Here is a 26,687-nt window from a genome sequence, read left to right on the forward strand (position 1 = left end):
CCCTGTCAGCTCTGGACACCCCATCGTCCCATACTCTGGCTAGACCAGAGCTACCCAACAGCACTTTCTGCAGAGATGGGAACGTTTCTGTCTGTACCCCCCAAGATGCTCTCCCATGGCTGCATAGGGGAGGAGCCCTGGTAGCGTCATGGGATATGCATTGGGCTGCATACCTCAAGGTCAGCAAGTTGAAACCACTAGCCGCTCCGCAGAAGAAAGATGGGGCTTTGTCCTCCCCTAAAGAGTGACAGTCTCAGAACCCCACAGGGGCAGTTCTACCTTGTTCCTATAGAGTCACGACGAGCACCAATAGACTCCGTGGAAGTGAATTTGGTTTGGCCACCTGTGGTAGGTCCCTGAGTTTCTGCCCGACCACTAACCTACAGGTCGGAGGCACCATGGGGGAAAGGCCTGGTCCCCACACCACCATCTCCTGTCCCTCACTCCCCCTCCTCCATCCATCTCCTGTCCCTCGCTCCCCCACCTCCATTCCCCCACAAGCAAACCACATGGAGCAGGCCTGCTCTGCGACACACCGGGTCATGATGAGTACAAAGGACCCAAGGGTGATGGACTTGGCTGTGGGTGTAGCCACATGTGAGCGCTTCCAACGCAGCGTAGCCACAGAGGAGCTGCGTTCTTTCTCTGTGATTTCTTTTTAATGAAGCTAACGAGGGTCCAATATGGGAGCCACTGCCCTCCCCAGCGGGCCCTTGGCTGTCTGACCTGCTTTTCAACCAAGAACTTCACTCAGATTTTGGGACTGGGAACTCCCCTTTTGGCCTCCTTCCCTCTTCTCCAAGTTCACCTGTGCGTACCCCCCACCCCCAGCCCCTACAGAATGAGTAGAAGTTTCCTCCTCTGTAACCCCTGGGGACCCAGGCCAGAGACCTCTTCACCCTCCCACTGGGTATCCCGCCTCCTTTTGTTCTCTCCTTCCCTGCTGCCCGGGAGCTGGCCCAGCTCCCTTGGGTTCACAGTCACTCTTCCAGAAAGACCAGTCTACACTCCCCTCTGCCAATGACCTCAGCGCCTCAGCCTCCTTCTTCAGGATGTCCCTTGCCAAGGACATCAGCCTGGCCCGCCAGTATCTATTGACCAAGTCCTCCCTACGGAAAGATTTCCTTCCGGCAGCTCCGAGGACTCACCCTCTCCCAATTTCCCAGTGGGTCTGAAGTGCAGAGCAAAGACAGGTTTCAATGGCACCTCACCGGGTGTCCTTGGGCAAGTTACTTAGCCCTCCCAGCCTCTGCTGTGAGTCAGGGATAAAACACAGCCTCTACTTGAATTGGGGTGAGATGAAGTATCTACACACGATGGCACAAGATGGAGCCTGGCTCATGGCCCTCCTGCAATCTAGCCACCACATCAATGGTGGAGTCAGCTAGTGGCCCCAGCTAGCTATTCTACCCCCCATTCCCCACCCCATTTCCACCCCCGGTTGCTGGCACGTGGCTCCCTAGAATGAAACCTGCACTTCCTAGACTCTTAAAGCAGAGTCTGCCCGTGTGACTAAGTTCTAACCACTGGGCTGTATCAAAGGCTACCTGGGAATTTCCCTACGGAAAGAGCTGGCAAAGGCTCTCTGAGCCCTGGAGGTGTGGTGGGTTACATGTTGGGCTGAAAACACAAGGCCGGCAGTTCGAAATCACCAGTTGCTCCTCGGGAGCAAAATGAGGCTTTCCGTCTTGAGTTCCAGTCTCGGAAATCCAGTTCTACCCTATCCTATGGGGTCACTATGAGTCAGAGAGTCACTCATTGGCTACATGGCAGTGGGTTTGGTTAGTTTTTCAGCTCCCTCCCACTGCCTGGGGGCATGTATGTGCTGGCTGGAGATCTAGCTGCCATCCTAAGCTGTGAAGGCACAAAGAGGTTGGTAGAGCAGTGTGTCGAAGGGCAACCTCAAGATCATAGGCTATGGACTAGAGCTCCTAGGGGTTTCCGCTAGCCTAGCCTAACCCAGTGCAGGATTCTTTCCCCCTTAAATGTGTCTCAGGACTCTGTCTTGCTCAGGGTGACTGCCATCTTCCCATGATTCTCCTTTCAGTTCCTTCTGACCATTCCCCAACTGTCCTCCCAGCCCAGCCCTCTTTTCTGAACTCCAGCCCCTCAGATCCAGTCTTCCCACATTCATACCCAATTAGCTACTCATTCAACAAACACCTATGATGTGTCAGGTCAGGCTGTGTACTGGATACATCGGACATAGTCCCTGTCCTCAAAGAGCTCCCAGTCCAGAGGGAAAGAGGTAAGCATATATGCTAGGTACATGAAGGCCCTAGGAGGGACAGCTAACCTAGGGCGGACCATGGGGGAGGTAATAGAGAAATGGTGCCTGCCAGGAGTGGCACTAAATAAAGTCCTGAAAGAGAGATAGGTTGACTTTATTGAACCAAATTTAAGGATAGTAGGAAGCCCTAAAATATTTCAAAACACGTGTTGGACTTGTGTTTCTGGAAGATTACGCTGGTTGCCAGATGGAAAAGGCTACCAGAGAATAAGATTGGAGGTAGGGAGGTTAGTGAGGCAGCAGGTGCCAGGTGAGTGTGGCCTGAGCTAGGGAAGTGGTGGACAGAGTGGATTTTTGAGAAGCAGAATGAGCAGGGCTGAGGACTCCAGGTGGCACTGTGGGTTTGGCAGTGGGCTGCTAACCTCAAGGTCGGCAGTTCAAACCCACCAGCTGCTCCATGGGAGAAAGATGAGACTGTCCTTTTCTTATAAAGATTTACAGTCTCAGAAACCCTAGGGAGGAGTTTTGTTCCCTCCTATAGGCTTGTTATGAATGCGAATTGACTAGGTAGCATTTGGTTGGGTTGTTTGGTTACGGGCAGGGTTTTATCATCAACTGCTTGGGTAGGACTATGGGTCTCCCTCGGTTGGGACACAGGAGGCCAGGTTTGTGGGGAGTGAAGTGGCAGGTGGGGTTGGGGGCAGGGCTGAGGTGCCGGAAGGATCCACAAGTGGAGAGCTTAGCAGAATTAAATGAGTAGTTGATGAGTTGGCCACGGGATGCTGGGGAGGGGTCGCAGAGCCCCTAAGAACAGCCACCACGAGAAGGTCCCCTTCATTCCCTCTGCGACACTTCGCCAATTCCCGCTGCCTGCTCTCGCAGCTCCTTCCCAGACATGAAATCGGCGGCGATAGTCAGTATTCTTGGCTACACTCCTCCGGGAGGCCCTGCCCCTGAGCCTGCCATTCCAGGCCTTTCTCCCTCTGTCTAGGCCAGGCTTCAACCCTCTCACCTCGCCCATCTTACCTCGCCCCTCCCCTAGCACGCACCGAGCCTCACCCCTTGAGGAGGGGTGGCGCTCTTGCCCGGACAGGCCAGGCTGCAAGAAGGAGGAGGATTTGGGGGGGCCGGTGATGGTAAGCATCTGTGGCCCTCAGGTCACACCCAGGGGTCCAGGCAATGACCTGGAGGTTTTTGGAGTGTGTGCGTGGGGGATGCTCAGGGCAGCCAGCACCGAGGCGCCGGGGGCGTGACGGGGCCCAGCCCCGCCGCAGCGGGAGGGGCCCCTCCCTCGCCTGCGCCGCCCCTCCCCTCCCTCAGGAGGCGGGGCGGGAGCCCAGGGCTCTGATTAGGCGGCGCTGGCGGGGCTGCGCAGCCAGACCAATGAGCAGCGGCCGGGCGCGGCTGCTGCCGAGGGAGCCAGCGCTGCCGCGAGCCGCCGTGTCTCAGGTCGGTGCGCGGCGATCCCGGCGGCGGCTCGGCGGGCGGACGGGCGGGCGGGGCGGGGCGCGCGCCGCGGGAGCGAGCCCGGGCGCCGGCCAGCCCACGGAGACTGTCACCCGGCGCCGAGGTAGGGGTCGGCGGGGATGGGATCTGGGGTGGGAGCGGGAAGGCACGATCGCCTGGACCTCCGCTCCGAGCCTGCAGGGGAGAGGGATGGTGTGCAGGGCCGCATCGAGGAGGGCAGCCCGGGACCTGCCGGTGCCGGTACCCTCCCCCTTATGTCTGCCGGACTGGGGCTACCGGGCGCCCGCCCGCAATTGACTGGGCACCCGGAGGCGCCCCGCCACCCGCGTCCCTTCCACGGCTCCTGTGTGCGGGAGTGCGCGCACACGGGGCGGACACCCCCGCCCCGGCTCTGGGTGGGAGGCTGGGTTTCTGCGGGGTGGGCCCGATGGGTGCACCCACGTGTGGACCTCCGCGCAGCGCTCCTCCCACGGCTCTCCCCTGGGGGATCTGGGGGTGGGAAGAGGCGAGGGGCCGGAGGATGAATGGGAGAGCTGCGGCACGGGGCTTTAGCTGCGCAGTCGTCCCTTCCCCGGGCGGAGAGGGGGCGGCGGAGGCGGGCGCTGCGGCTTCTGGGGCTCCGAGGAGGCACACGTGCGGGGGGGGGGGGGACCTGTGTGTGGTGTTTGGAGGCGGGTGTGCCTGTGTCACGTGGACACAGGAGTGTGCCTGTGTGTGTGAGGGGGTGTATTACAGGGTGGAGTGGTGTGTGAGGGCCGGTCACGCGGACGTCGGCGTGCGCTGGCCAGCGTGTTTTGAAGAGTACAGGAGTGGGCAGAGAAGGTTAGGGGTGGGGTGAGGTCCCAGGACTGCGCCTCGGTGGGTGGGTGCAGACAGGAAGTGCACCAACGCCGAGGGGGGTCTCCGGAGTGTGGAAGGAGCATACCTCAGTGTCCTTGGGAATTCCTGGGATGGTGCGCCCACCTCCCCTCTGTTCATTCACTTCTTCACTCAACACCTAGAGGTGGAGAGCCCAGTGGGGACCAGGCTGTATCCCAGGCCCACACACAGGACCCTATGTCTCCCTCTGGGTCTCCCATCTGGTATCTCCAGACCAGATCTTCCTGAATCACTGTCCTGCTCGAAACCTGCCTCTGACTTTCCAGGCCTCCATCTAGGAGTCTCTGGGAGGTGCAAAGGTTGGAGGTTCAGGTCCATCTAGAGGTGTGTTGGAAGAAAGGCCTGGTGATCTACTTCTGAAAAATCAGCATTGAAAGCTCACCGCGGGCACAGTGCCACTCCTGGGGCCACCATGAGTCTCAGGTGACTGGTACTCGTTGGCTCTACCTATAAAGATCCTCTTTAGCCCTGAGGGGCAAGCCCTGTGTCCCTACCCGAAAACCCCTCATTGGAAAACAGTGTGAACTTCACCGCCCCTGTCCCTGCTGAAATCCTACTCAGTAGGCAAGAATGAGCTTAGATGACAGGGCCTTCTCTGGGTAGTCAACTCACCCACATAGGGCACCCCACTCCAGCCATGATCACCTCCTTGCTGTTCCTGAAGCTGAGCAAGCACCGCCCCACCTCAGGGCCTATGCACATTCTGGGTCCTCTGCCTGAGAGGCTCCAGATGCCCTCAGCTCCGACAGTTCCTGCTCGAATTTCACTTCAGAAAGGCCTTCCCTGGTGACCAGTGTATAAGTAGATCCCCAGCACCTTGCTCTTGATCGCTAATACACAGCCGTGTGTTTCTTTTTAGCATGTGCCACTTGACACATCATGTGTTTATTCCGGCTTTCATGTCCCCACCAGAAATTAGGACATCTGACGGCAGGCATTGGTCACTTTGAGTCACTGCTTTAGCTCCTGGCACTTACACCAAACCAAAAAAACAAACTCACTGCTATCCACTAGATTCCAACTCATTGCAACCGCTGAAGGCAGGGTAGAACCGCCTCTGTGGGTTTCTGAGACTGTAACCCTGTACGGAAGAAGAAAGCCCTGTCTTTCTCCCATGGAGTGGCTAGTGGCTTTGAACTTAGGACCTTGTGATTAGCAGCCTTATGCATAACCACTAACCACCAGAACCTGCCACATATTTATTTATTGTCAAGATTTGCATGCCAGGAGCCTCCGGTCTCTTGCTCCGCAGCCCCCATTCCCACCCACCCCTCCCCACTCCAATGCCTAGTTCCTGGAAGACCAGGTCTGGGAGAACTGTGGCCTTATTTTGCATGTTAGGAACAATTCCTCTAGCAACTGGTGTGAGGGTGGCCTGGGAGTATAAGTGTTAGCCTGTAGGCAGGGAGAGCTGCTTGGAGGGGAGCAGTGGAGAAGGTTAGAATCTGGACTTTTCAAGGGGTTCAACTGGGTGACCTCCCCCCAGGAGTGGGATGTCAGGGAGGGCCTCCAGAGGAGGTGATGCTGAGCTGCCCTCAGGCAGGACAGGAAGCATCCGTTCTAGAAAGGCCTGGCAGCAGGACACAGTCTGCAGGATTCAGTGGAAGCTTTGAGCAGCAGGGTGGTGTGGCCAGAGTGGGGACTAAGTGCAAGATGAGGGTGCAAGGGCGGAGAGGAAGGAGATGAGGGTTACTAAGTGCAAGATGAAGGTGCCATCTGGGAGGATGGTGGTACCCATGTGTGTGCTTGGAAGGAGGGAGGAAGAATCACTGGAGTGCCAGGTGAACTGGGGCCCTTTGGGGTTTGAGCTGCCCAGGGACACCTGCAGCTGGCTGGAGAGTCAGCTGGAGCGTAAAGTAAGGGCTCTGTTATTACATCCAGGCAGTTTCTAGAGGCAGACGCATCGCAGCTCAGGCACCTCACACAGGCACCAACAAGCTGCCTATTCATGGCCGGGCTGAGTCAGACCCAGGCACAGAGCCCACCTTGGTGCTTGGGGGCTCCCTGGGGATGTTCAGGGGGCGTCCTCACAGCAGGCATCCTCATGCATGACTTGGCACTGGGCACCGGGCCTCCCTCAAGGAGACTGAGTCATCCCAGCGGGGGCGGGAAGCTGCGGAGGGCATCCGTTGCCAGGCTGTCCAGACGCTTCTGTCAGGAGCATAAACACGGCTGTGAGGCAGCCCAAGGGAGGCCAAGGCCACCGTCTGTGTCTGGCCTGGGTGGCCATCCCACCTCCTTGTGGCTGTCCTTGCTGCCCAGTCCTCACCAGTCTGGATCGCTTGCCCTCTCTGCCTGGACTGCGGGTGGTCCCTGCCTTGGCTTGGCCCTGGCAGCCTCCTGGGACATGGAGGAAGGTCTGGCCGCTGCCTGGACTCCTCATTCCAGGCACTGCTGTTGGAAAAGGGGTCTGCCTGCTCCGTCCTGCTTGGGGTCTCCCCTGAGAGACCCAGGGAGATGGGGCATGTCCTGAAAAGAGACCAGGCCAGGCACCTGACACTTGGAGCTCCAGAGCCATGTGAAGTGGCCAGACACAGCCTGGGAGAGAAGCTGGGGCAGGAGCATCTCCTGGGTGGAGGTGGAGGTGGCCTGGGCCCAAGAGAGAAAGCAGATCAGGGGTTCTAGTCTGTACAGCAAGGCTGCCTCCAAGGCTAGCTGCAGACACATCCCAGCGCCACATCGCTCAGGCCCAAACTGCTTCTCTGTCCACCAGAGGGACTCCCTGGGGAGTCGCATGGGATGGTGGTCAGTTGATGAGTCACCTGTGGGGACACACCCCAGCCCAGGAAGGCAGGTTGGGGTAGCTCTCCCAAACAAGGGCCGGCTTGAGTCTGGGACGAAAACCATTTCCAACTCCGGCAGACTTTGTCTGGGTCCTTGTAGGTCCCCCATGGGACCAATAGAAGTGCCAGCTTTGGGTCTATTTTTCCATTCATCCAGGTGGCTCCTAGTGACCTGCTGAGTTGATTTCTACAAAGCATCACCGGAAGTTTTCAGCTTGTGGGTGGGTTGTGTGTAGATGGCAGCTTGAGAGACCCCTTGGGTGAGTCCCCAGAGAGGGCTAGGCCCTCTCTAGGACACACAGCCCTTCCTTCCCTCCTCAGTGGGCAGTCCAAGGCTGATAGGCAGGTCTAAGAAGTTCAGCCGTGGCCTGGGGGTAGATCTCCCTGACCTCCAGGGGGTGCAGGCCCCAGCTTCCCTCGTGCCCCTTCTAGGATGTGCATGCCCACAAGGGCTCATAAACATGCTCAGACACTCACACAGGTGACACGGACAGGATCTCATTCCCCTGTTGATCTGGGAGGGACCACCACTTCATACAGACCCCCTCGGAGAGACCCTCACCGCCCGCACCCCAGGCCCACGCCCTCACAACACACAGCCAGGCCCTGTTGCCTGGACGTCCAGCAGGAATCTCTGGCCTCCCAGGGCACCGCCTTCACCCGCTGCCGCGCCGCCGCCGCACCAACTGCTTAGTCACCTGAATTTGATCCAGGCGGGCGGGCGGGCGAGCGGCCCCGGGAGGACCTGACGTCAGCCCTCGCCGCCGCCGCCTCCCTCCCACCCTCCGTCTCTCCTCCTGCCCGCCGCCCGCGCATCCATCTGGGCGAAGTGTCCCAGGCGATCACAGAGCGCCAGCACAACAACTCACTTTGAGCGCGCCTCCTTCGCGGCAGGTCTGTCCTGAGCCTTATTGCGAGCGTCCACTCCTGACACGCGCCCAGTGGGTGAGGGCCACAATCAGCCTCGCTCTTCACATAAGGACCACTCCAGGCGCTGCCTCGGAGGCGTCTGGCTGCAGACATCTCCCAGGTGCACATCCCACCGGCACCTTCTGTGCCCTCCATCCCATCTGCTCCAGGTGTTGCCGGAAGGGGCGGAGCCGCCCAGCTGAGAGCCTGGGTAGCAGGGCCCCAGACTGGAGTAGGAAGGCTCTGCCCTTGCTGGCTGTAAGTTTCCCCACTGGGGGAAGAGAGATAAAGGAAGGTAGCCGGGGCTTCTTGCTGTGAGGCCAACCTTAGGAAAATCACATGCAGATTTCATGGGACAAACTAGCCTGCCACCTCTGCCAGGGGTGGCTCCTTGTCCCGCAGCCCCAGCCTACTGGGGCCTGAAGTCCAAGGGCAGGAACTTTGGACCTAAAGGTCATTCCCTAACTTGGCGTGGGGCTGGAGGCTTGCTTGCTGGGATTCTCGTTTTTGAGCCTGCTCTCCCATCAGGCGGGGATGGGGTTACTGTGGCAACCATCCATTCATTCTGGGAGCAGGGAGGACTCCTGCTATGTACCCAAGGACAGTGGTGGGTCAGTAGCAGAATTCTTACCTACCTGAGCCCAAGACCTGGGCCCCTGCTCTCGCGGCACAGCATCACTGCACTGTCTGTGGAGGCTGCACGTGGTTGCCAGACTGAATAGATTTCCGTGGAGATTTCAGGCAAAGACAGGCCAGGAAGAAAGGCCTGTCAATCTATTTCCTATAATCAGCCAACCAAAACCCTACCATTCAGAGTGGTCTGGGCCAGGCAGGGGGCAAAGGGGCTGGCAACGGTAGGGGACAGCGTAGGACCAGGTGGCATGCGGTTCATTTGTTGCCCCAAGTTCCCATGTCTAGTGGGGTCGAGATATGGAGTGAGAATCCATTTGGTTCTAATCCTTAAACGCTTCACACCATGGCTCGAGACCCCAGATGATGTTAGGTCACCTGAGTGTGGGAATCCTGCAAAACATGGCAACAACCCCGAAGCTTCTGGAAGTGCCCCCACCAACAATTAGTTCAGAACCAAATGTCGAATGCGCCGTGGTGTCCCTGGCAGCTACGGCCCATATTGCAAATGCCACAGCAAAAATGAGTTTGGGGTGGAAAATGTTGAAGAAGCCTTCCCTAAGGTGGTGGGCCTGGGAGAAAGAGACCAGCCAGACCTGAGGTCTGAGGAGTGATGATGGGGAGGGCGCTGCTGAGCCACCTGTGGGAAGGAGAGGAGGCTTGGAGGACTCTCTGCTGTAGTCCTCTGAGCCCCAGGATACTCACACCCTTTCCCACCTCCCTGATGCTTCCACTGAGACTCCCTCACTTCTCCATGTCCAGTCTCATTTCTTCTCCTCTTGCCAGTCTGACCCTCCCTCCTTCCTTTCTGCATGTCAGGATCAGGCTTCCTTGGCCCAGCACTGCACCAGACACAGAGGACCAGGACCATACCCTCACACGTAGCCCCCCTCGGGGATTCCAGGGAGCGTCTGTGTCAGCAGGACAGATGGCGAGACTGAAGCTTAGCATCAGGAAGGAGCTTGCCCAGGGTCCCACCATGGTTTGACAGGCAGATCAGCCAGCCCTACCTCCTGACACCTGTCCAAGTGGCTCGGGGGAGGGAGTGGCGAGGGCTGGGGCCTAGGCCTGAGACCCACGTTCTCAGAGTCACAGTGTGGGGACAGAGGAAGTTCCCACCAGACAGGAAGGGCAGAGGGACAGGATCTGCACTGGCTTCCTTTTTCTGAGACACTGTCCAGCCTGACCCAGAGTGGGGGAGGGTCATCAGGCTGAAGGGACCGATGCCTGGCTTGGGGAGGAGGTGGCGGTCTCAACCTGAGTTGGTGGGGCGGTGGGAGGGGTGCGGGGGACGGCGTTATCCTAGGGCCAGGATTTAACTCGGGGTCAGGGCTGAGGCTGAGGCTGAGGCCTGAGGTCAGCCCTTGGCCTGGGCCAGGTGTGAGGCTCAGGCTGCTGCAGGGACTGGGTAAGGGTAGGGTGGGGCTGGAGGGATCCCAGTCTGAGCCCATAGGGTCAGCATGAAGTCTCACTCGACAGCCACTGAAGCACCAACCTTCTCCCCTAACTGACTGTTCCAGGCCACCTTATGGCCCTGGAAAAGATTTCCCTGAGGGAGGTGAGAGGGTGTGAGAGAGGCTGGGGCATCTGGGAGGCCTCCCTGGAGGAGGTGAGAGTGGGAGGGAGGCAGAAGTATCAGGGAGGCCTCCCTGGAGGAGGTGAGAGGGTAGAGTGGGGCTGGAGCATCAGGGAGACCTCGCCATGCCTGTACTCAGCCCAGCTTCCTCGGAACAGCATTGGGATCCAGGGGTGGGAATGGTGAGTCACTGTGCTGGGTGTCGGGCAAGGGCCTGAGTTGACCCTGGACTTTGTCCCTCTCCGTGCTGCCGGGCCTCCAATCTTTGCTTGTTTCTGTCTGTCCTGACTCGAAGTTGGGGATTTTCCCAGCTTCCCAGTAACGCTAATGCCAGTAAGGTAGAACTACTGGTGCCGGTTTTCTAGGTGGGGACACTGAGTCCCGAGGGCTGGCCTGCCGCAGGGCCTGCTGCTCCTAGAATTTCTTCAGTTAGTAGGAAACAGATCTGAGTCTGTGTTGTGGATTGAGTTATGTATCCCCCACTGCCAAGTGATGTGATGTGCTGTGACCCACACCTCTCGGTCTAGTTATAACCCCATTTGGGAATAGCTTCTCTGTCTTCTGGCGAAGAAGCAGGCTTAGTGCCGGGAGGGTGTATCCTGAGTTAAGCTCCTCAGAGATAGAAAGAGAATAAACTAATGAGGATAGAGAGTAAGAGCGGGTAAGATAGATGCCAAGACACGTGGGGATCTCCAAGGATCCAGGAAGCAGAAACGGAAGCGACAGGAATGCTCCCCAGAGACGAAGGAGAAGAAAAGGCCTTTTCCTTGACCCTCCGCTCTGAATTCAGACTTGTAGCCTCGCAAACCATGAGTGCTGACGATTGCTTGCAACTTGTGCGAGCCACCCACTTGCAGTGGTTCTGGGATAGCAGTCCTAGACAAAAAAGTTGGATGTTGGCATTCAGGCAAAGGCCTGGAGGTGGTCCCTATGCTTGTGGCAACAGGCAAGGGGGGGCTGGACTCTGGTCTCTTGGCCTCGTGCCCAGCCTGGCATCCAAGTGCAAAACCTTCTCTGCCTTCCTTCTCAGCTTTCGAACCAGCCCATGCAGTGGACGCTCTGCTGGAGCCATGGAGCCGGGCCCAGCCGTGTGCTGCCAGGACCCTCGGGCAGATCTGGTGGACCGGGTGGCCGCTCTCGACATGGCCCACTTGGAGGAGGTGGCAGGTGGTCCTGAGCCGGCCAGGAACGGGGTGGACCCTCCACCACGGGCCAGGGCTGCCTCTGTGATCCCCAGTGCGCATTCAAGACCCCCTCCAGCTCGGCCCAGCCTCTCTGCTCGGAAGCTCTCACTGCAAGAGCGGCCAACGGGACGCTGCCTCGAAGCCCAGGCTGGGCCTTACGCCACAGGGCCCTCCAGCCACATCTCCCCACGGGCCTGGCGGAGGCCCACCATCGAGTCCCACCATGTGGCCATCTCGGATGCAGAGGTTGGTGGGCCAGAGTGAAGGGGTTGCCCCTCAGCTGGCCTCAGTGCCACATCCCTGCCACAGAGCTATGTAGCCTTGGTTTGCACACCCCCAGCCCCAGGGCAGCTAACTCCTCCCATTCCCATCCTCACCCAGGCCTGGGACACGAGCCCCTCTCTTGTCCCATGGGGCACCCTCGGGGCTTAGGAGGGTCACACCTGGGGCTGCTAGCAGCAAGATCGGCAGTTTGAAACCACCAGCCGCTCTGAGGGAGGGCCCGAGAGAACAGTGAGACTCTGGACTCCCACAGGAGCGACTCAGCTCTGCCCTGTCGGGTCTCTGAGGCTCCTGGCTCCTGTCCTTGGACTCTCCTCACCATCCAGGCCATGTAGCCCCAACCTTCCCACTCAGCTGCTCCTGCAGATACTGGGGCCAGGTTCAAGGCCATTTTTCTCAGCACTTCATTTTGGAGGGGGCTGTTGATGAACAGGCATGGCTATGCTCGCTATTCATGTTTTCAAACATGATCCAAGGCTTCTCATCCCATGTAGGTAGGCGCCTAGGCACCGCCAGCTTTCCCCCTCCACACTCGAAAGGCTGATGAGGTCTGGGAACGAGGGTCTAGGATTGGGCTTGCCACACGTTCCTAGATCAAGCTGCACCTGATGCTGCCCTCTTTTTCCTCCCAGGATTGTGTGCAGCTGAATCAGTACAAGTTGCAGAGTGAGATTGGCAAGGTAGGACTGGGGTAGGCCAGGGGAGCTTCATGGGGGTCGGTGTGTGTGTGTGTGTGTGTGTGCGCACGCAGCCTGCCAGGGCCTCTGCTTTGTAATATCCTTTCTTTCTCGGGCTGGCTGGGAATGTGAGGTAGGACAACAATTTTGTTCCCTGTTGGAAGTCCCTGTGGTGGGGGAGAGGATGCCTCTTGACTTCTGATGCCCCCGGCTCTTGATGGGAGGCAGGAGAGGTGGGGGAGATGCGGATCTGCATCAAGCCAGGCAGGGGCAGCAATCCTCCTCCATACCCTCCACTCCCACCCCCATCTGTCAGAAACATATGCCCTTGAACCAGCTAATGGTTTGGATGGGGATGGGTGGTGGGGGTGGCGGGCTGGAGCTGTTCAGGGGAGGTTGTCTTGTACGGGCAGGGCTGATGTGTACCTGTCTGCAGGGTGCCTATGGCGTGGTAAGGCTGGCCTACAACGAGAGTGAAGACAGACACTATGTGAGTGCGATCCCGGGCCTGGGAGGGAGATGCTGCCCAGCCAGGCCCTGGAAGCTGGGGGCTGAGGGTGGGGGCAAAATTGTGCTGCGGGGGAAAAACACATGCTGGGAAGCAGAGGACAGGGCTTCTTCCGATGGGAGTGAGCTCCCTGTCCTTAGGGGCATGCAAAGATCCCTTGGGTGACAGGGGTGGGGTGTGGCAGTGGGTTAGCAGCGGCTGGCGTTCTCTGTGGGGAAAGCTCCGGAAAGGCTTGTAGGGGGATTAGAGGGAGGCCTGGCCTCAGGTGGGTGTTTGTTACCCCAGTGAACTGCATACCCAGGCTAGGTTCCAGGGGCCCTGCTGGTGCTAGGGGTAAGTGTTGGCTGCAACCACAAGGTTGGGAGTTTAAAGCTACCAGTGGCACCAGAGGGGAAAGCTGAGGCTCGCTGCTTCTGCAAAGATTTACAGCCTTGGAAACCCGCTATCGGGTCACTGTGAGTCTGAATCGAGCCGGTGGCCAGCAGTACACATCTGGCTCATCATCATGTAGCCGGCCTGGTCTAGTCCCAGGAGGCTGCACAGAGATGACATTCATTTCTGTCCCTCCTCAGGCAATGAAAGTGCTGTCCAAAAAGAAGTTACTGAAGCAATACGGCTTTCCACGTATGTCTCTGCCTACTCTATCGACCCAGCGCAGTCCTTGGGCACGCCTAGCCCTGGGGGAGGGGAGAGAGGGCCGAAGCAAGAGGCAGCCTAGGTCCCAGCGCGGTGTTTGTTAGGACTGGGGGCTGAGGGGGGCAACATGGCAAAGGCCTGGTAGTGGGAATGTTCGTGGTTGGGGGTTAAGGATAAGATTCTTGCTCGAGGCAGGTTGCAGGACCACGGCGAGGCCTGGCCTCCTGGAACAGTGGCTTGACTCCGGGTCCTGGTCACAGGTCGCCCTCCCCCGAGAGGGTCCCAGGCTGCCCCGGGGGGCCCGGCCAAGCAGCTGCTGCCCCTGGAGCGGGTGTACCAGGAGATTGCCATTCTGAAGAAGCTGGACCACGTGAATGTGGTCAAGCTGATTGAGGTAGGCGGACTGCTGAATGGGTGGGAGCCAGCGCCTCCTTCTGTGGGAGTGAGTGCCTTGGGTGGCAGCTGGAGTCCTCTGTGGGGCGGGGTGCTCGGCACAGACCAGGGATCCTGCTCAGGGAGCAGTTGTGGGTGAGGCCTACAAGGACAGGGCCGGACTGAGAGTAGAGGCTGCAGGGAAGTTCTTAAGGACTCACTGGGGACCAGGGGCTCCCCCAGAAGCAGGAAGGAAGCACCCATGAGGGCAGTCCATGCTTTCTGAAGTCCCATCTGTCTGGTGCCGGGGCAGTTCGTGTTCACTGTCCAGGGTGGCTGCAGGTGCATCTGAGAGGTTTCGGGGCTGGCAGAGATCCCCTCCCATTACCCCCCCCTCCTCGATCCCCACCCCCATGTCTGCTCCTCTCTGACCAGGTCCTGGATGACCCAGCAGAAGATAATCTCTATTTGGGTGAGTGGCCCAGCCCCTTCCCCCAACAGCGCAGTGTCCGGGGCTTCCCAGGACACACTTGATCTCTAAGTGGGCGGGGTGAACACACAGCCTTCCAGGAGACAGATATAAAACACAGACACACACACCACCCACCACCCGAGCCCTGCATTCTCCTGCCTGGCCCTGCCCAAGTCAGGATCAGAGAGCCAGTTCGATTCCACAGGATTTCCCAAGTCCCACCTTCTGTCAGGTGGGGGCATTGATCAGAGAGAGGGTGGGTCAGACCTGGGCTCCGGTGCACGGGGAGAATCCTGTACAGAAAATGGGCCATGTAATGTGGCTTTCCAGACCTGGTCTGCTCACTCTGTGCCTCCATTTTTCACCGGTAACAGTATGGAGTAAACGCATTATATGCGTAGGCAAAGCGCATTTGTTTTCCTTGCTCATTAAGGTGATTATTTATTAATTAAGGTCCTGGCCCCTGGGTCAGAGCTGGGCTCCAGAGAGGCCCCAGGGAACAGGACAGAGGGAACCCTGCTTGAGGGTTTCATCTTCTCACCCGTCTCCAACCTGCCTTCCTGCTCAGGCCTTTAGGAAGACTTCTGTCCTTACTCTGAACCTCGGTTTCCCTGCCTGTAAAAGGGGCCCAGGCTACGGGGCCACACCTGTCACCTGAGGATCAGAAGAGGCAAGTCCACCGGCTTCCTCTGATGTCCTGGGACCCCTGTCCTGTCTCCCTCGAGCGTGCCTCCCACCTGGCCATACCTTACCCATGTTTCTTTCTCTTTTCTTTCAGTGTTTGACCTTCTGAGAAAGGGGTGAGTTCCCATCCTGATCAGGCAGGTCAAGTCTGAGCCGGGGCCTTCCTTTCCCTCCCTGTGTCTCTAGTCCTAGGTTAACTGCCCCAGGAGGAAGCAGGGGCTCAGGCTCTGCCCTTGCTGGGGTGGGAGTGTGGGTGGGTGGGGCTCTGGTCTGGGGATAATGAGACATAAAGGAGAATTCTTGGCAGGCTAGAGTCAGTGGGTCCCCAAGGGGGCACCTCTGGAACAATTGTGCTCTGAGTGAGGAAGCCTTGGGTGGAGATCAAGAGAAGGGAAATGGAGGAGATGGGTATTCAGATCACAAAGGGTTTTTTAAAATCTGAAATAGGATATTTATACCATATACAATTAATATAGCTTGAATTCTAAGAATAGCATTTTTCCCCCCACAAAGGGTTCTTTCATCTTTACAAGCTCGGGAGCTGGGTGGGTAGATGTCATTCCCTTCCACGTATGCGCTGGGCTGTTGAGGGTCAGAGAGGGTAAGTGACTTGCCAAGGTCACACAGCAAGGCTACCCTATGGGAGCCTTGGCCTCTTACCTCCCCGCTGGCCTTTTCAGGGTGTTTGCAGGGCAGCGGGCAGGGAGTAGTGGGCCCAGGGCTGAGGTCTGTAATGCGGGCTGGAGCTTGTGCCTTGTGGGCCTTCTTGAAACCCAATCGTTTTAGAGGGCAGGGGGACAGGAAAGCGGAGTATCCCTTGAGACTCCGGGGCTTTCAAAGTCTTTTTGACCTCCATTCATAATAAGGAATTAAATTTTTACATTGCTTCCTTTATCTGCCACGGAAACCAGTTTTACCAGCTAGTCGATCTCCTTATGACAGGCAACACGTTCTAGTACGTTCTGTGTTGTTCCAAAAGCCAGCAGTTGCCAATCCATAAACAGACTTCCCGATCTTCCACCGGATCTGGAGTCACAGTTCCGATTATTCAGTACTTAGAAGAGAGAATTACCCAAGCCCATCAGAAATGAAGATAGGGATCGAAGGACGGTTGTATCCGTGTGCGTTTTTAAATCGTCCTTTTACGGTAGAAGCTGCTTGGGTTCTAGGGGCTTGTGGAACATCCGTGGCTCCAGAGATCTCTCAGGGTCCTCCCGCCTGTACTCGGCTTGAATTTTGCCAAACGCCCCCCTCCTATAGACCTGTCATGGAAGTGCCCTGCGACAAGCCCTTCCCCGAGGAGCAAGCTCGGCTGTATCTGCGGGACATCGTCTTGGGCCTGGAGTACCGTGAGTGAGGGGCTGCCCCTGCGGGTGCAAGGGAAGGGACGCGCTCAATTAGTTCTGCGAGTCCACACGGACTGCCAATCAATCCCAGGGAGGGGGCGGGGCATCCGGCCCGGGGGTGGGGCCAGAGGCTCCTGAAGGGAAGGGCACAGTGGCTGGCTTCGCTGGAGTCACTGCGCATGCGCCGGGCTCCTCCAGGGCGCGCAGGAGGGAGGCTATGGGCTTAGCCTCGGTTTCTGGAATCGTTTATTCATTCGTGGGCTCAGCGACATTGATTGAGCACCTACCAGGCGCTAAGCAGTTCCTGAGGGGCACAAACGGCTCACCCCCTGCTGCTTACCCGAAACTTGGTGGCTCACACCCAGCCAGCCCTGCTGTGGACGGAAGAAAGCCCCCCTGATCCGCCTCCATAGAGATTGCAGCCCGCGTCTAAAACCCCGGGGCGCTGGTCTACTGTGTGGCTATGATTCCACATGAGCTTGATGGCGACGGTTTGGCTTTTCCTCAGTGCTCGCTCAGGGTGCGCTTAGGAGGGGACAGCGATGACAGAGAAGCCAGCCTGGCCTGAGTCTCAGGGTGGGGCCAGGAGGGACAGTCAACCCGCAGGCAGATAGAGTGTGGTGCCTTCCAGGTCTGTGAACATACAAACAGACAAGCCCACTCAGGGGAGGTATCTTTTACCAGGGTGCTGGAGGAGGACGAGGAGGAGGAGAATGGCTTGGCCAGGCACAGCAGGGAGGAGGGCAAGGACTGCTTGAGGTCAGGGGGAAGGTCAGTCTGGTTGGAACTTCCAGTGGGCAGGAGGTGGGAGGGGGCGGTCAGTGAAGGAAGAAGGTCATGCTGTGCTGGCTGGGAATGCCCCACAGAGGCCTGGGCATCAGCCTGCCAGCCGTGTGAGCCCCTGAGGGCTTGGAGCTTAGAAAGCTGTGTCTGGCAGCTGTGTGGTGGCTGCTGTGGGGGTGGGGGGGTGGGAGAGGTGACCAGCTGGCTAGGGAGGTGGCTGATTTTACAGCCCGAGGGACAGATGGTGCAGCCTGATTAGGGAAGGGAACAGTGTGGGGAGATGTGAGGTGGTGTGACTGGCTGCTCTGCAAGAGGGGCAGGACCCAAGACATCTCCGGGACTGGACCTGGCAGGAAGTTGGTTCTGTCCAGAATCTTAGCCTGGTTGGAGAGAGCATACTATGTCCCCAGGAGAACAAGGTGCAGACAGGTGTGATCTCAGGAACCAAGCTGGTCTCACTTGAGCCTCACCTGTATCCTCAGATCCCCTCATTGTACATGTGGGGAAATTGAGGCACATGGAGGGGAGGACTTTGCAGAAAGTCCTTAGCAAGTCCATTCTGCGAGTTTGGAAAGGGGATATAAAAATTTGTGAGAGGGATAGTTCAGTGGATAGAGAGCCTGGAGTCCAGGGCGTAGGCGAGGGTCTGAGTTCATTGAAACCACGTTCCATGGTCCAGCTCATGGTGACCCGCGCCTCTGAGCTCTGATCGGCGTGTTGGAAACCCCGTCTGTGCTCCGGGCACATACCAGGCTCGTTGGTTTTGTTGTTGTTCTATGACACTGTCATTCCTCTACACCTGGCCTTGCTCCCCTCTTCTCTTCCCCTCTCTGCTTTCCACAAGGGGGTGATTATGGGGTGGGGTCAGTACCTTCCTCTCAGTCTGAGCTGCTCATCCCTGTCCAGCAGTGCTGAAACTGGGGGGGAAGTACAAGTTCCAGGCTCTAGAGAAGGCCAACCCCACACCCCAGGCGAGCTCAGCTCCCCACAGCAGTCCCTCCGTCTCTGAAACCCCATCAGTCCCCAGTCCATCGAGCCACGGCCGTGCCTCTGTTGAAAGCCCTGGCCTTCAGGTCCAACCCTTAGCCCAGGGAGTATGACATCTCTGACCAGCTTGACGTAGATGGTGGAAGTGGGTTGACGTAGATGGTGGAAGTGGGTTGTTTTTTTTTTTTATGGGCTTGGGGCTTGTAAATGAATGTGGAGAGCCCCTCTTTAGTCTGTGAGGGGCAGAGGTAGCCTGGCAAGAGGCCCCCACCCTAATCTCCTGTGACCTCCATTCTTAGTTACTGGTGTCTTCAGTGCTGTGGAGAAGGCTTGGAGTCCTGGGAAGATTCCAAACCTGGTTCTCCCAACAGCCAGGCCTCTGTGGAGCAGGGGCTCTCTAGATGTCCTGCTGAGCTCCTCAGGAGACTAGGTGGGTGGGTTGGGGGTAACTCAGCTCTTCCGCAGAGTCTGAGACAGGGCAGACTTTCCCAGCCAAGTGAGGACAGCGTTAAGCTCTGAGCAGCAGTGGGCTCTGGACCGCAGTGTCCAGTGCTCAAGATGCCTCTTCCCTGCAGTGCATTACCAGAAAATAATCCATCGCGACATCAAGCCGTCCAACCTGCTCCTGGGGGACGACGGGCACGTGAAGATCGCCGATTTCGGGGTCAGCAACCAGTTTGAGGGCAACGATGCTCAGCTGTCCAGCACGGCCGGCACCCCAGCATTCATGGCCCCTGAGGCCATTTCTGATTCCGGCCAGAGCTTCAGTGGAAAGGTGGCTGCCAGGGCCTGGGCCGGGTGAGGGCTCGAGGGGAGCAGGCTGAGCAACTTGTAGCAGAGACTCAGGTTCTAACCCAAGGATGCCAGGACCATTGTGGCCTGAAAGGGAACACTGTCTCCTCCACATTCTTCCTTAGCAGCTGACAAACCCCTTGAGTCTGGCTTTCTCTGATTTGCCAGCAAAGTGGTGCCACAGTTCTCCTGTAGAGATTTACTGCTGCCAACTGCCCGGGCTGGGTTCTGAGCTGGGCTGCGGGAGAGATGGGCACATAGCTCTGCTCTCTGTCCGCCGAGTGAATAAGAAAGGTGAGCTCGTGTTTAGGGGGAAGTTGGGGGCTCCCCCAGACTGGATACACACTGCAGGGCTTCCAGTGGACCTTGAAGAACATGAGGATTTGAACAGGACGTAGAGTCAAGCAAGAGCTGGAAGGCGCATGGGGTGGGCTTGGGACAGAGTTTAAAGGTCCTGCAAGTTTGGACTCTGTTGAATCTGGAGAACTTTCTGGCCTTTTTTTGGGGTGTGGGGGGTTCTTTCTTGACTTTGGCATTCTTTTAACAGAGAGCAGGCTTATTATTTTATAGACTGTTGCCAGTTTGCTTCTGCTGTTCCATGAGGGAGTCAGATGATGCATCTTTGACAGGAGTAGCAAGGCAGGGATTTGAGAATGACTTGGGGGCAGAAGAGGAGGTCCACAGGGGGAAAATTGAAAAGGAGCGCACGTTAGAACCCAGGGTGTGAGGGAGCCCCAGCCATTGTTTCAGAGCTCCAAAGAGCCCTGGAGGGAGCCCTAGAGACTTGGGGCCCTGGCAGGGGCATGGGCAGGGGCGGGGGCCAATCCCCGGAAGAAGGTGGGTAGTGGTTTTTCTAGTGTGTGATTTGGAGGAAGGTGACCCCTTGAAGCCAGAGCTGGAGATGGAGGCGGCTTTGCAACGATTGAGTCGGAACAAGCCTGGTTTGGGCCTGACCCGAGGAGACTTGGAACCCCAGAGGCCCTGGTCTAGCCGTTGCTGTGTCCCCGGCACTCAACACAGGCCCGGCGTGGAACACGTGCCTGCGTTTGTTTTGAGTGAGTCAGTGATGGAGGAAGGAGGTTTCCCTGCACATTTCATTACCCTACTTGGCTTCGTCTTGCTGAGCTGCCCTTTGGCATGTTCTGTTCAGCTCTTTGACTTCATCCTTTCTTGCATTTGCCTTAGCTACTCTAAGGCTAAGAGCAAGGTTCAGAGTCTCTTCTGACACCCACTTTGATCTTTTTTGTCTTTTGAATACCCTTTTGCTTTCTTCACGAATGATGTTCTTGATGTCCCCCCACATCTCTTCAGGTACTTTTGTCATTAGTGTTCAGGTGTCTAATCTGTTCTTGAAACATTCTTGAAATTCAGGTGGGATTTGCTCTAGGTCGTATTTGGGTGCTTAGGACTTGTTTTCCTTTTCAACTTCAACCTTAACTTACATATGAGCAGTTGATTGTTCCATGTTCACCCCCTGGCTTGGTTTTAGCTGCTGATATTGAGCTTCTCCATCTTACAGGTGTTGTCTATTTGATTTTGGTATATTTCATCTAGAGAAGTTCACGTGTATAGTCTTTTACGTTGTTGATAAAAGGCATTTGTGCATTGAAGAAGTCATTGACCTTGCAAACTTCTCTATCATGTGATCTATAGCTGGTTTCTGCCATTCAAGACCGTATTTTCCAACTTCCGTTCCTTTCTCTGTGTTTCCAGCTTTTGCATTCGTCACCATTGATTATCCTTGCATCTTGATTGTGTATCTGACCAATTTCAGACCGAAGACGTTGGTAGAATTCTTCAGTGTCTGCATCGCTAGCTTTAGTGGTTGGCACATATATTTGGATCATAGTTATTTCTATTGCATTTCCTTGAATTCAGATGGAGGGCATCCGATTCCAGACAGCATTACTTTAGGAGGCATCTGGGGATGTCCTTTTTGGCCATGAATGTGATGCCGTTACTCTTGAATCTGCCTAACATTCCCATGATGGTAAACCATGGTGTTTCCTGATCAACATGGCCAGTGCCCATCCGTTTCAGCCAGAATGTCAGTGTTCATGTATTCCATGTCACTGTGGACAACGTCCAGTTTTCCAAGATTCATATTTTGTACACTCGAAGTCCTGATCATTGATGTTTGCAGTTGCCTCAGGCCCCATCAACAAATGGAGCTCCCAGAGCTTTGCTCCGCGGGCCTGCTCCATCTGCATCGTTGCGCCGACTCTACTTTGAGAAGGCAGCTAGCTCTTCCTCAGTCCTATTTTGAGTGCCTTCCAACCTCGGGCACATCTGTCGGCACGATCTCTGACAACATTCCCTCTCTCTTCATGAGGTTTCCCGTCTCTGACAGTGTTTACATGCTATCCATGAGGTTTTCAGTGACTCGTTCCTCTGAAGTAGACAACGTATTCCTTCTTCTTAGTCAGGTCTTCATCTGGAAGCTGGGCTGCAGCCTGTTCACAGTGGGCGACCCGGCTGGGATAGGAAACACCAGTGACATAGCTTCCAGCATCATAGCACGGCACAGTGGCAGACACGTGGTGGGATGGAGCAGGCTAGCAAGGCACGTGGCGCCCTTGAGAGCGACTGATATGAACATGTTTGCTTATAGGCCTTGGATGTATGGGCCACCGGGGTGACGCTGTACTGCTTCGTCTACGGAAAGGTGAGTGCTGGGTGAGGAGACCTGCCCTTCCTGTCCACACAGGCTTTTGAAAGAGCCCACCTAACTCGGGGAGGACCTAGGGAGATTTTTCTCGTGTCCCCTTCGGGGAGGGGGTGTCGAGTGAAGGAGTCCAGGAACAGCTACCCTCCGGAGGGGAAGTGTTGATGGTGACACATCGCCAGCCAGAGTGCTCCCTGCCCTTCTGTCCCTCGATGCCTTTCAATCATTCATTTACCCATTCACATCACCATTCAATCATTCAATAAGTTCTCTTTCACCAAAACTGGGTTTGGGGAGCAACCAAATGGACTTGGCCAAGTTCTCTGTCCATTAGTGTGCTGGTGATGGCTGTGGGTGTTGGGGAGTAGGAGGGAGTCTCCGTGAACAGGCTCCCAAGCGCCCAACCCTAAGAAGAAAGGTCCTGCCTTTAGCAGCTGGAAGGCCAAGTTGCTCTGATGGCGTTGTGATTCCACATTGGGCTACTAGCTACAAGGTCAGCAGTTTGAAACCCCCAAGTGCTCCATGGCGGAAAGAGTAGGCTTTCTACTCCTGTAAGGAGCTGTAGTCTCAGAAACCCACAGGGGCAGTTCCATCCTGTTCTCCAGGGGCGCCATGACTCAGCATTGACTTGATGGTGGTGAGTTTGGTGAGTGGTTTTGGAAGATCGAGGGGAGGCCAACCTCAGCAACCCCTTCATTCTGTACTGTTTGCTTTTTTCTGGGTTCCAGGCCCTTAAATTAGGCCCCACCCCCTCTCACATTCCGTACCAAGGGGTGGGGGCCAATGCCCCCACCCCCAGCAGAGGTCGATGTCCTTGACCTTCATCCGTGTTGCCTCTCTGCCCGTAGTGCCCCTTCATTGATGACTACATTCTGGCCCTGCACCGGAAGATCAAGACTGTGGCCGTGGCCTTTCCTGAGGAGTGAGTAGTGCACCAAGGGGACCCCCACCCACCTGGGAAAGGGTGTATCTGACTGTTAGCAGAGCTTTTGGCCTCTGAGGGTTCCTGCCTAGCCTGCACATCTGGAGGTGGGGGAACTGTTCTGTGGGAGGAGCACCTGAGCAGGTAGAGGGTGGGATTGTGAAGGCCAGGGCCCAGACCCCATCATCTGGAGGGGAGCTCTGAGGCCAGAGTGGGCAGAGATGATGCCCTGGCCATGCACTGTCTCAGAACCATGGGCCTCCCTGGGCCAGTGCCACCCATCCCCTTCGGCCCCTGGACTCTACCTTCCCATCTTCTCCAAGATGCACGTGAGGCTTCCCATTTCACCTGGAGAAGTGGAGGCTCCCAAGCTGCCAGTGGGGCTGAGATTGGAAGTCACTTTCTCTCCCTGCCCTCACTGTGGTCTGGTCTCTGAGCCCAGAGGGGCTATCTGGGAAGCCTTCCTGCTCACCCGTAGCTCTCCCTACTGCAGCTGCTGACCTGAGCCCCCTGGGGCAGGTTAGAACCCAACCTGGGTGTCGTCCTTCATGTCTTCTGCCCCCTCACACCCGCTCCCTGTCCGGTCCCCCAGTCTTGTTGTGTCTGATTGTACATAGCTCTTGATCTCTTTGCCACCTCTCCACCTGCCTAGTTCCCACCTCAGCCTTTCTCTCCAGACCGGTCTGGCCGCCTCCTCCTCTCCAATCGCCTTGCTGCCCTTGCTGCTGGCTTTCTTCCAGCCCTTCCAGGCAGGGAGGCCCAGCGACGGCTCTGACAAAGCACAACAAACCCCAGCACCGAATCTCCTGCTTAAGTCTTTCTCCAAGGGTCCCCAGAGCCCCCTGGGGACAAAGGACACACTTTGATCCTGGCAATCAAGGTCCTCTGAGTTTGGGGTCCCTGCTGAACTGATGCCCCACTGCTCCCTTCCTCTAAGCGATACTAACCAGCTGCAGTCTGCCCGTCACCCACCGATCCTATAATATCCACCCCCTTCCTCATCCCGGACCCCCTGCCAGGGACCCCTCTTTCTCTCCTGTCATCCAGGTCGGCAGAGGTCACCTGAGAGTCCGCCGGCCCAGAGTGGGTGCCGTCTTCCCAGGCTTAGAGTGGGGTGGGTGGGGGGATCACCTCCCAAGAGCACTGATAGCAGAGGAGCCTGGAGTTTGGGCAGACAATCCAGGCTGGATGTAGAGCCGAGTCCTGCAGCCTGGACCTGAATCCCTCGTCCCTGAATGTCTGGAAGGAAGGAAGGAAGGAAGAGAGGAAGGAAGGAAGGAAGGAAGGAAGGAAGGAAGGAAGGAAGGAAGGAAGGAAGGAAGGAAGGAAGGAAGGAAAGAAGGGAGAGAAGGATTCTTCTAGAATCCTGAACCTGCCAGGCAAGACCCACACTCCTCTGGCTCTGGGAGGGGGTGGGGGCCAGTATACCAGCGAGCTAACCTCTGGGAATCTCATTGTCTGCTTTTCCAAAGGAGAGAGAAACTTTCCTGGCTTGCTTCCAGGGAGAGCAGTGCTTCCCAAAGTGGGGATGCTGTCCCCTGGCCGGCACTGGAATGATCCAGGCAGTACTTCCTGTTTGAGGCAGGAAAGCCTGTGCTTTTCCCCCAACTCTCTTCTGCCCCACGGGGCTTGGGCTGTCCCCACGGCTCCCTGATGCCTGGTCTTCCCCCCTGAGAAGTGGGCATCTGGGGTGTGTCTGCCCGAGTGTGTGCTCGTCGGGGGCCATGGAGCCGCTTCAGGGAGCGCGTTCCCCTGGAGCAGGGCAGGAGGGAGAGGGAGCAGGCCTCGCCCCTGGGCTCTTGCCCTCATTTCCTTCCTTCCTTCTTCAGGCCAGAGGTCAGCGACGAGCTCAAGGACCTAATCCTGAAGATGCTGGACAAGAACCCCGAAACAAGGATTGGGGTGTCTGACATCAAGGTGGGGAAACCAGAAGCTTAGGGCTGGCCTGACCATTGACCTGGGAACCAGGTCTCGGTTTCCCTTCTGGAGAAGGCTCCACCAGGACATGCATGCTTTGGGTTTGGGTTAGTAGGCGTTGGGCCCGCCTCAGGGACAAGGATTGGCGGGATGTTCGTCTGGAGTCCCTTGCTGGTTGGGTCTGTCTGCTAATGGCCCTGACCCCTCTCTCCTTTCCTGGTCTCCATAGTTGCACCCCTGGGTGACCAAGAATGGGGAGGAGCCTCTTCCCTCAGAGGAGGAGCACTGCAGCATGGTGGAGGTGACTGAGGAGGAGGTGAAGAACTCGGTCAAGCTCATCCCCAGCTGGACCACGGTGGTAAGAGACCGGGTGTAGCAGCCTCCCTGGTCTGAGGCAGGACATTTGGGGCCTGGGAGAGCGGTGTGTCTTACCCGAGGCCGTCAGTGCTGGGTCCTCTGTGAGGGCGGAGGGCTGTCTAGTCCAGCAGCCACAGTGCTTGGCGAAGGAGGCCACTATTGTGGGGGAGACCCACGGAGAAGGAGACGGTGCTGTTCAGCTCAGGGTAGGCTGACCAGGAGGCTTAGGGAGGAGAGCAAATGGTGTGGGGAAAAAAAGAGCTGATACCAAGGACTCAAGTAGAAAAAAAATGTTTTGAAAATGAGGATGGCAACATATGTACAGATGTGCTTGACATGATGGATGGATGGATGGATGGTGATAAGAGCTGTAAGAGCCCCCAGTAAAATAATTAAAAACAAAACAGAAAGAAAAAAGAAATCGCGTCCCCTCCTCTGATAAATGGTGACCCTCATCGTGACCAGAGCTGTTCCTTCCTCCCTCCTGGCAGCCCCATCTTCCTCTCCATTCCTTCCTCCTCTTCTGACGTTGATTGGACTTCTGGCCTTCGCCAGGCAGTGTTAGGTGGCAAGGACCTGAGTGTGAGGAGATCGTGTGGCCTCAGCCCCGGAAGGGCCTGGGCAGCAGTCGAGTGGGAGACGGGGCCCCAGAACCCACGTGCGTGTGGACGAGATACAGCTTTAGGCTCTTTCTTCCACCTCTCCACTCACATGCCTTGCGTGGTGACCATGGGGAGTCTTTAGTGCTCGCTGGACATAGTGGTGGGGAGTGGGGTAGGGGGGTTGGGCACATTCTCATGGCCACCCTGTTTGCTGTGGGGCACAGCTGGCCCATAAGCATCACTGAGTCTGGTTAACCACAGGGCCAGGAGAGCCTGCCGGAGCCACGTGCTATAGGCAGGCTGACCCACAAGCTTCACCCTCCCTGCTGGGCCCAGGCCTTCCCAGCTGGCTGAATTCTTGCCCTCTTTGCTTACTTGACTCTCCCTAGAATCTGTCAGCCCCCCTGGAGTCCCCACTGCCACCACTCTGGGCTCATCTGCCATCGTCTGGACAGTCTCTAAGTTACCCTTCCACTGCTGCCCTCGCTCCCACTATTGTGAATGCTCACCTCAGCAGCTGGGCAGGTTCTCAGCCCTGACCCTGCTCATTCCGGCTCCTGTCTTACACGAAGGAGCAGCCCCCACAAAACTGCCTGGCTGGGCCCCACACAGCCTGTCTACCTGCCTCCCCAGTGTCCTTGTCTTCTGCTCACCTTCCTGGGCTTCAACCTGGTGCCACAGAGACTGTACTGCTGTGATGCTCCTCCTCCGGGACCCCCTGTAGTTCCCTCCCTCCCTCCCTCTGGTCTTGACCCCAAAGTTGCTTTCCTGAGCCTGTTGTGGCCCCTTAGCTAACATTTTAACCTTCCCACCGGGTCCCCCAGTGGTGGTGTGGTGGTTACTAGTTGGGCTGCTATCTGCAAGATCAGCAGTTCAAATCCACCAGCCACTCTGCGGGAGAAAGACGAGGCTTTTGACTTTCATAAAGCGCGAACAGTCCCAGAAACCCACTGGGGGCCAGTTCCACCCTGTCCTCTAGGATCCCTGTGAGTCGGCATCGACTTCATGGCAGTTGAGTTTGGGTTTT

At 57.1% G+C, this 26,687-nt stretch overlaps 1 protein-coding gene across 1 annotated transcript in view; it reads left to right on the forward strand.

The window, feature by feature from the left end:
• The first annotated feature begins 3,670 nt into the window (after positions 1-3,670).
• Positions 3,671-26,687, forward strand: part of CAMKK1 (calcium/calmodulin dependent protein kinase kinase 1) — a 28,600-nt gene continuing 5,583 nt past the window's right edge. The window contains exons 1-14 of the mRNA XM_075561170.1: positions 3,671-3,800; positions 11,505-11,904; positions 12,573-12,620; positions 13,054-13,107; positions 13,698-13,749; positions 14,022-14,155; positions 14,569-14,605; positions 15,384-15,405; positions 16,550-16,638; positions 18,981-19,180; positions 21,809-21,862; positions 22,711-22,784; positions 24,614-24,701; positions 24,931-25,059. Coding sequence (XP_075417285.1) covers positions 11,545-11,904; positions 12,573-12,620; positions 13,054-13,107; positions 13,698-13,749; positions 14,022-14,155; positions 14,569-14,605; positions 15,384-15,405; positions 16,550-16,638; positions 18,981-19,180; positions 21,809-21,862; positions 22,711-22,784; positions 24,614-24,701; positions 24,931-25,059 — 1,341 coding nt within the window. The 5' untranslated portion in view covers positions 3,671-3,800; positions 11,505-11,544. The remainder of the gene's footprint in view (positions 3,801-11,504; positions 11,905-12,572; positions 12,621-13,053; positions 13,108-13,697; positions 13,750-14,021; positions 14,156-14,568; positions 14,606-15,383; positions 15,406-16,549; positions 16,639-18,980; positions 19,181-21,808; positions 21,863-22,710; positions 22,785-24,613; positions 24,702-24,930; positions 25,060-26,687) is intronic.

The sequence above is a fragment of the Tenrec ecaudatus genome, chromosome 10 (genome assembly GCF_050624435.1).
Source record: "Tenrec ecaudatus isolate mTenEca1 chromosome 10, mTenEca1.hap1, whole genome shotgun sequence".
Classification (NCBI taxonomy): Eukaryota; Metazoa; Chordata; class Mammalia; order Afrosoricida; family Tenrecidae; genus Tenrec; species Tenrec ecaudatus.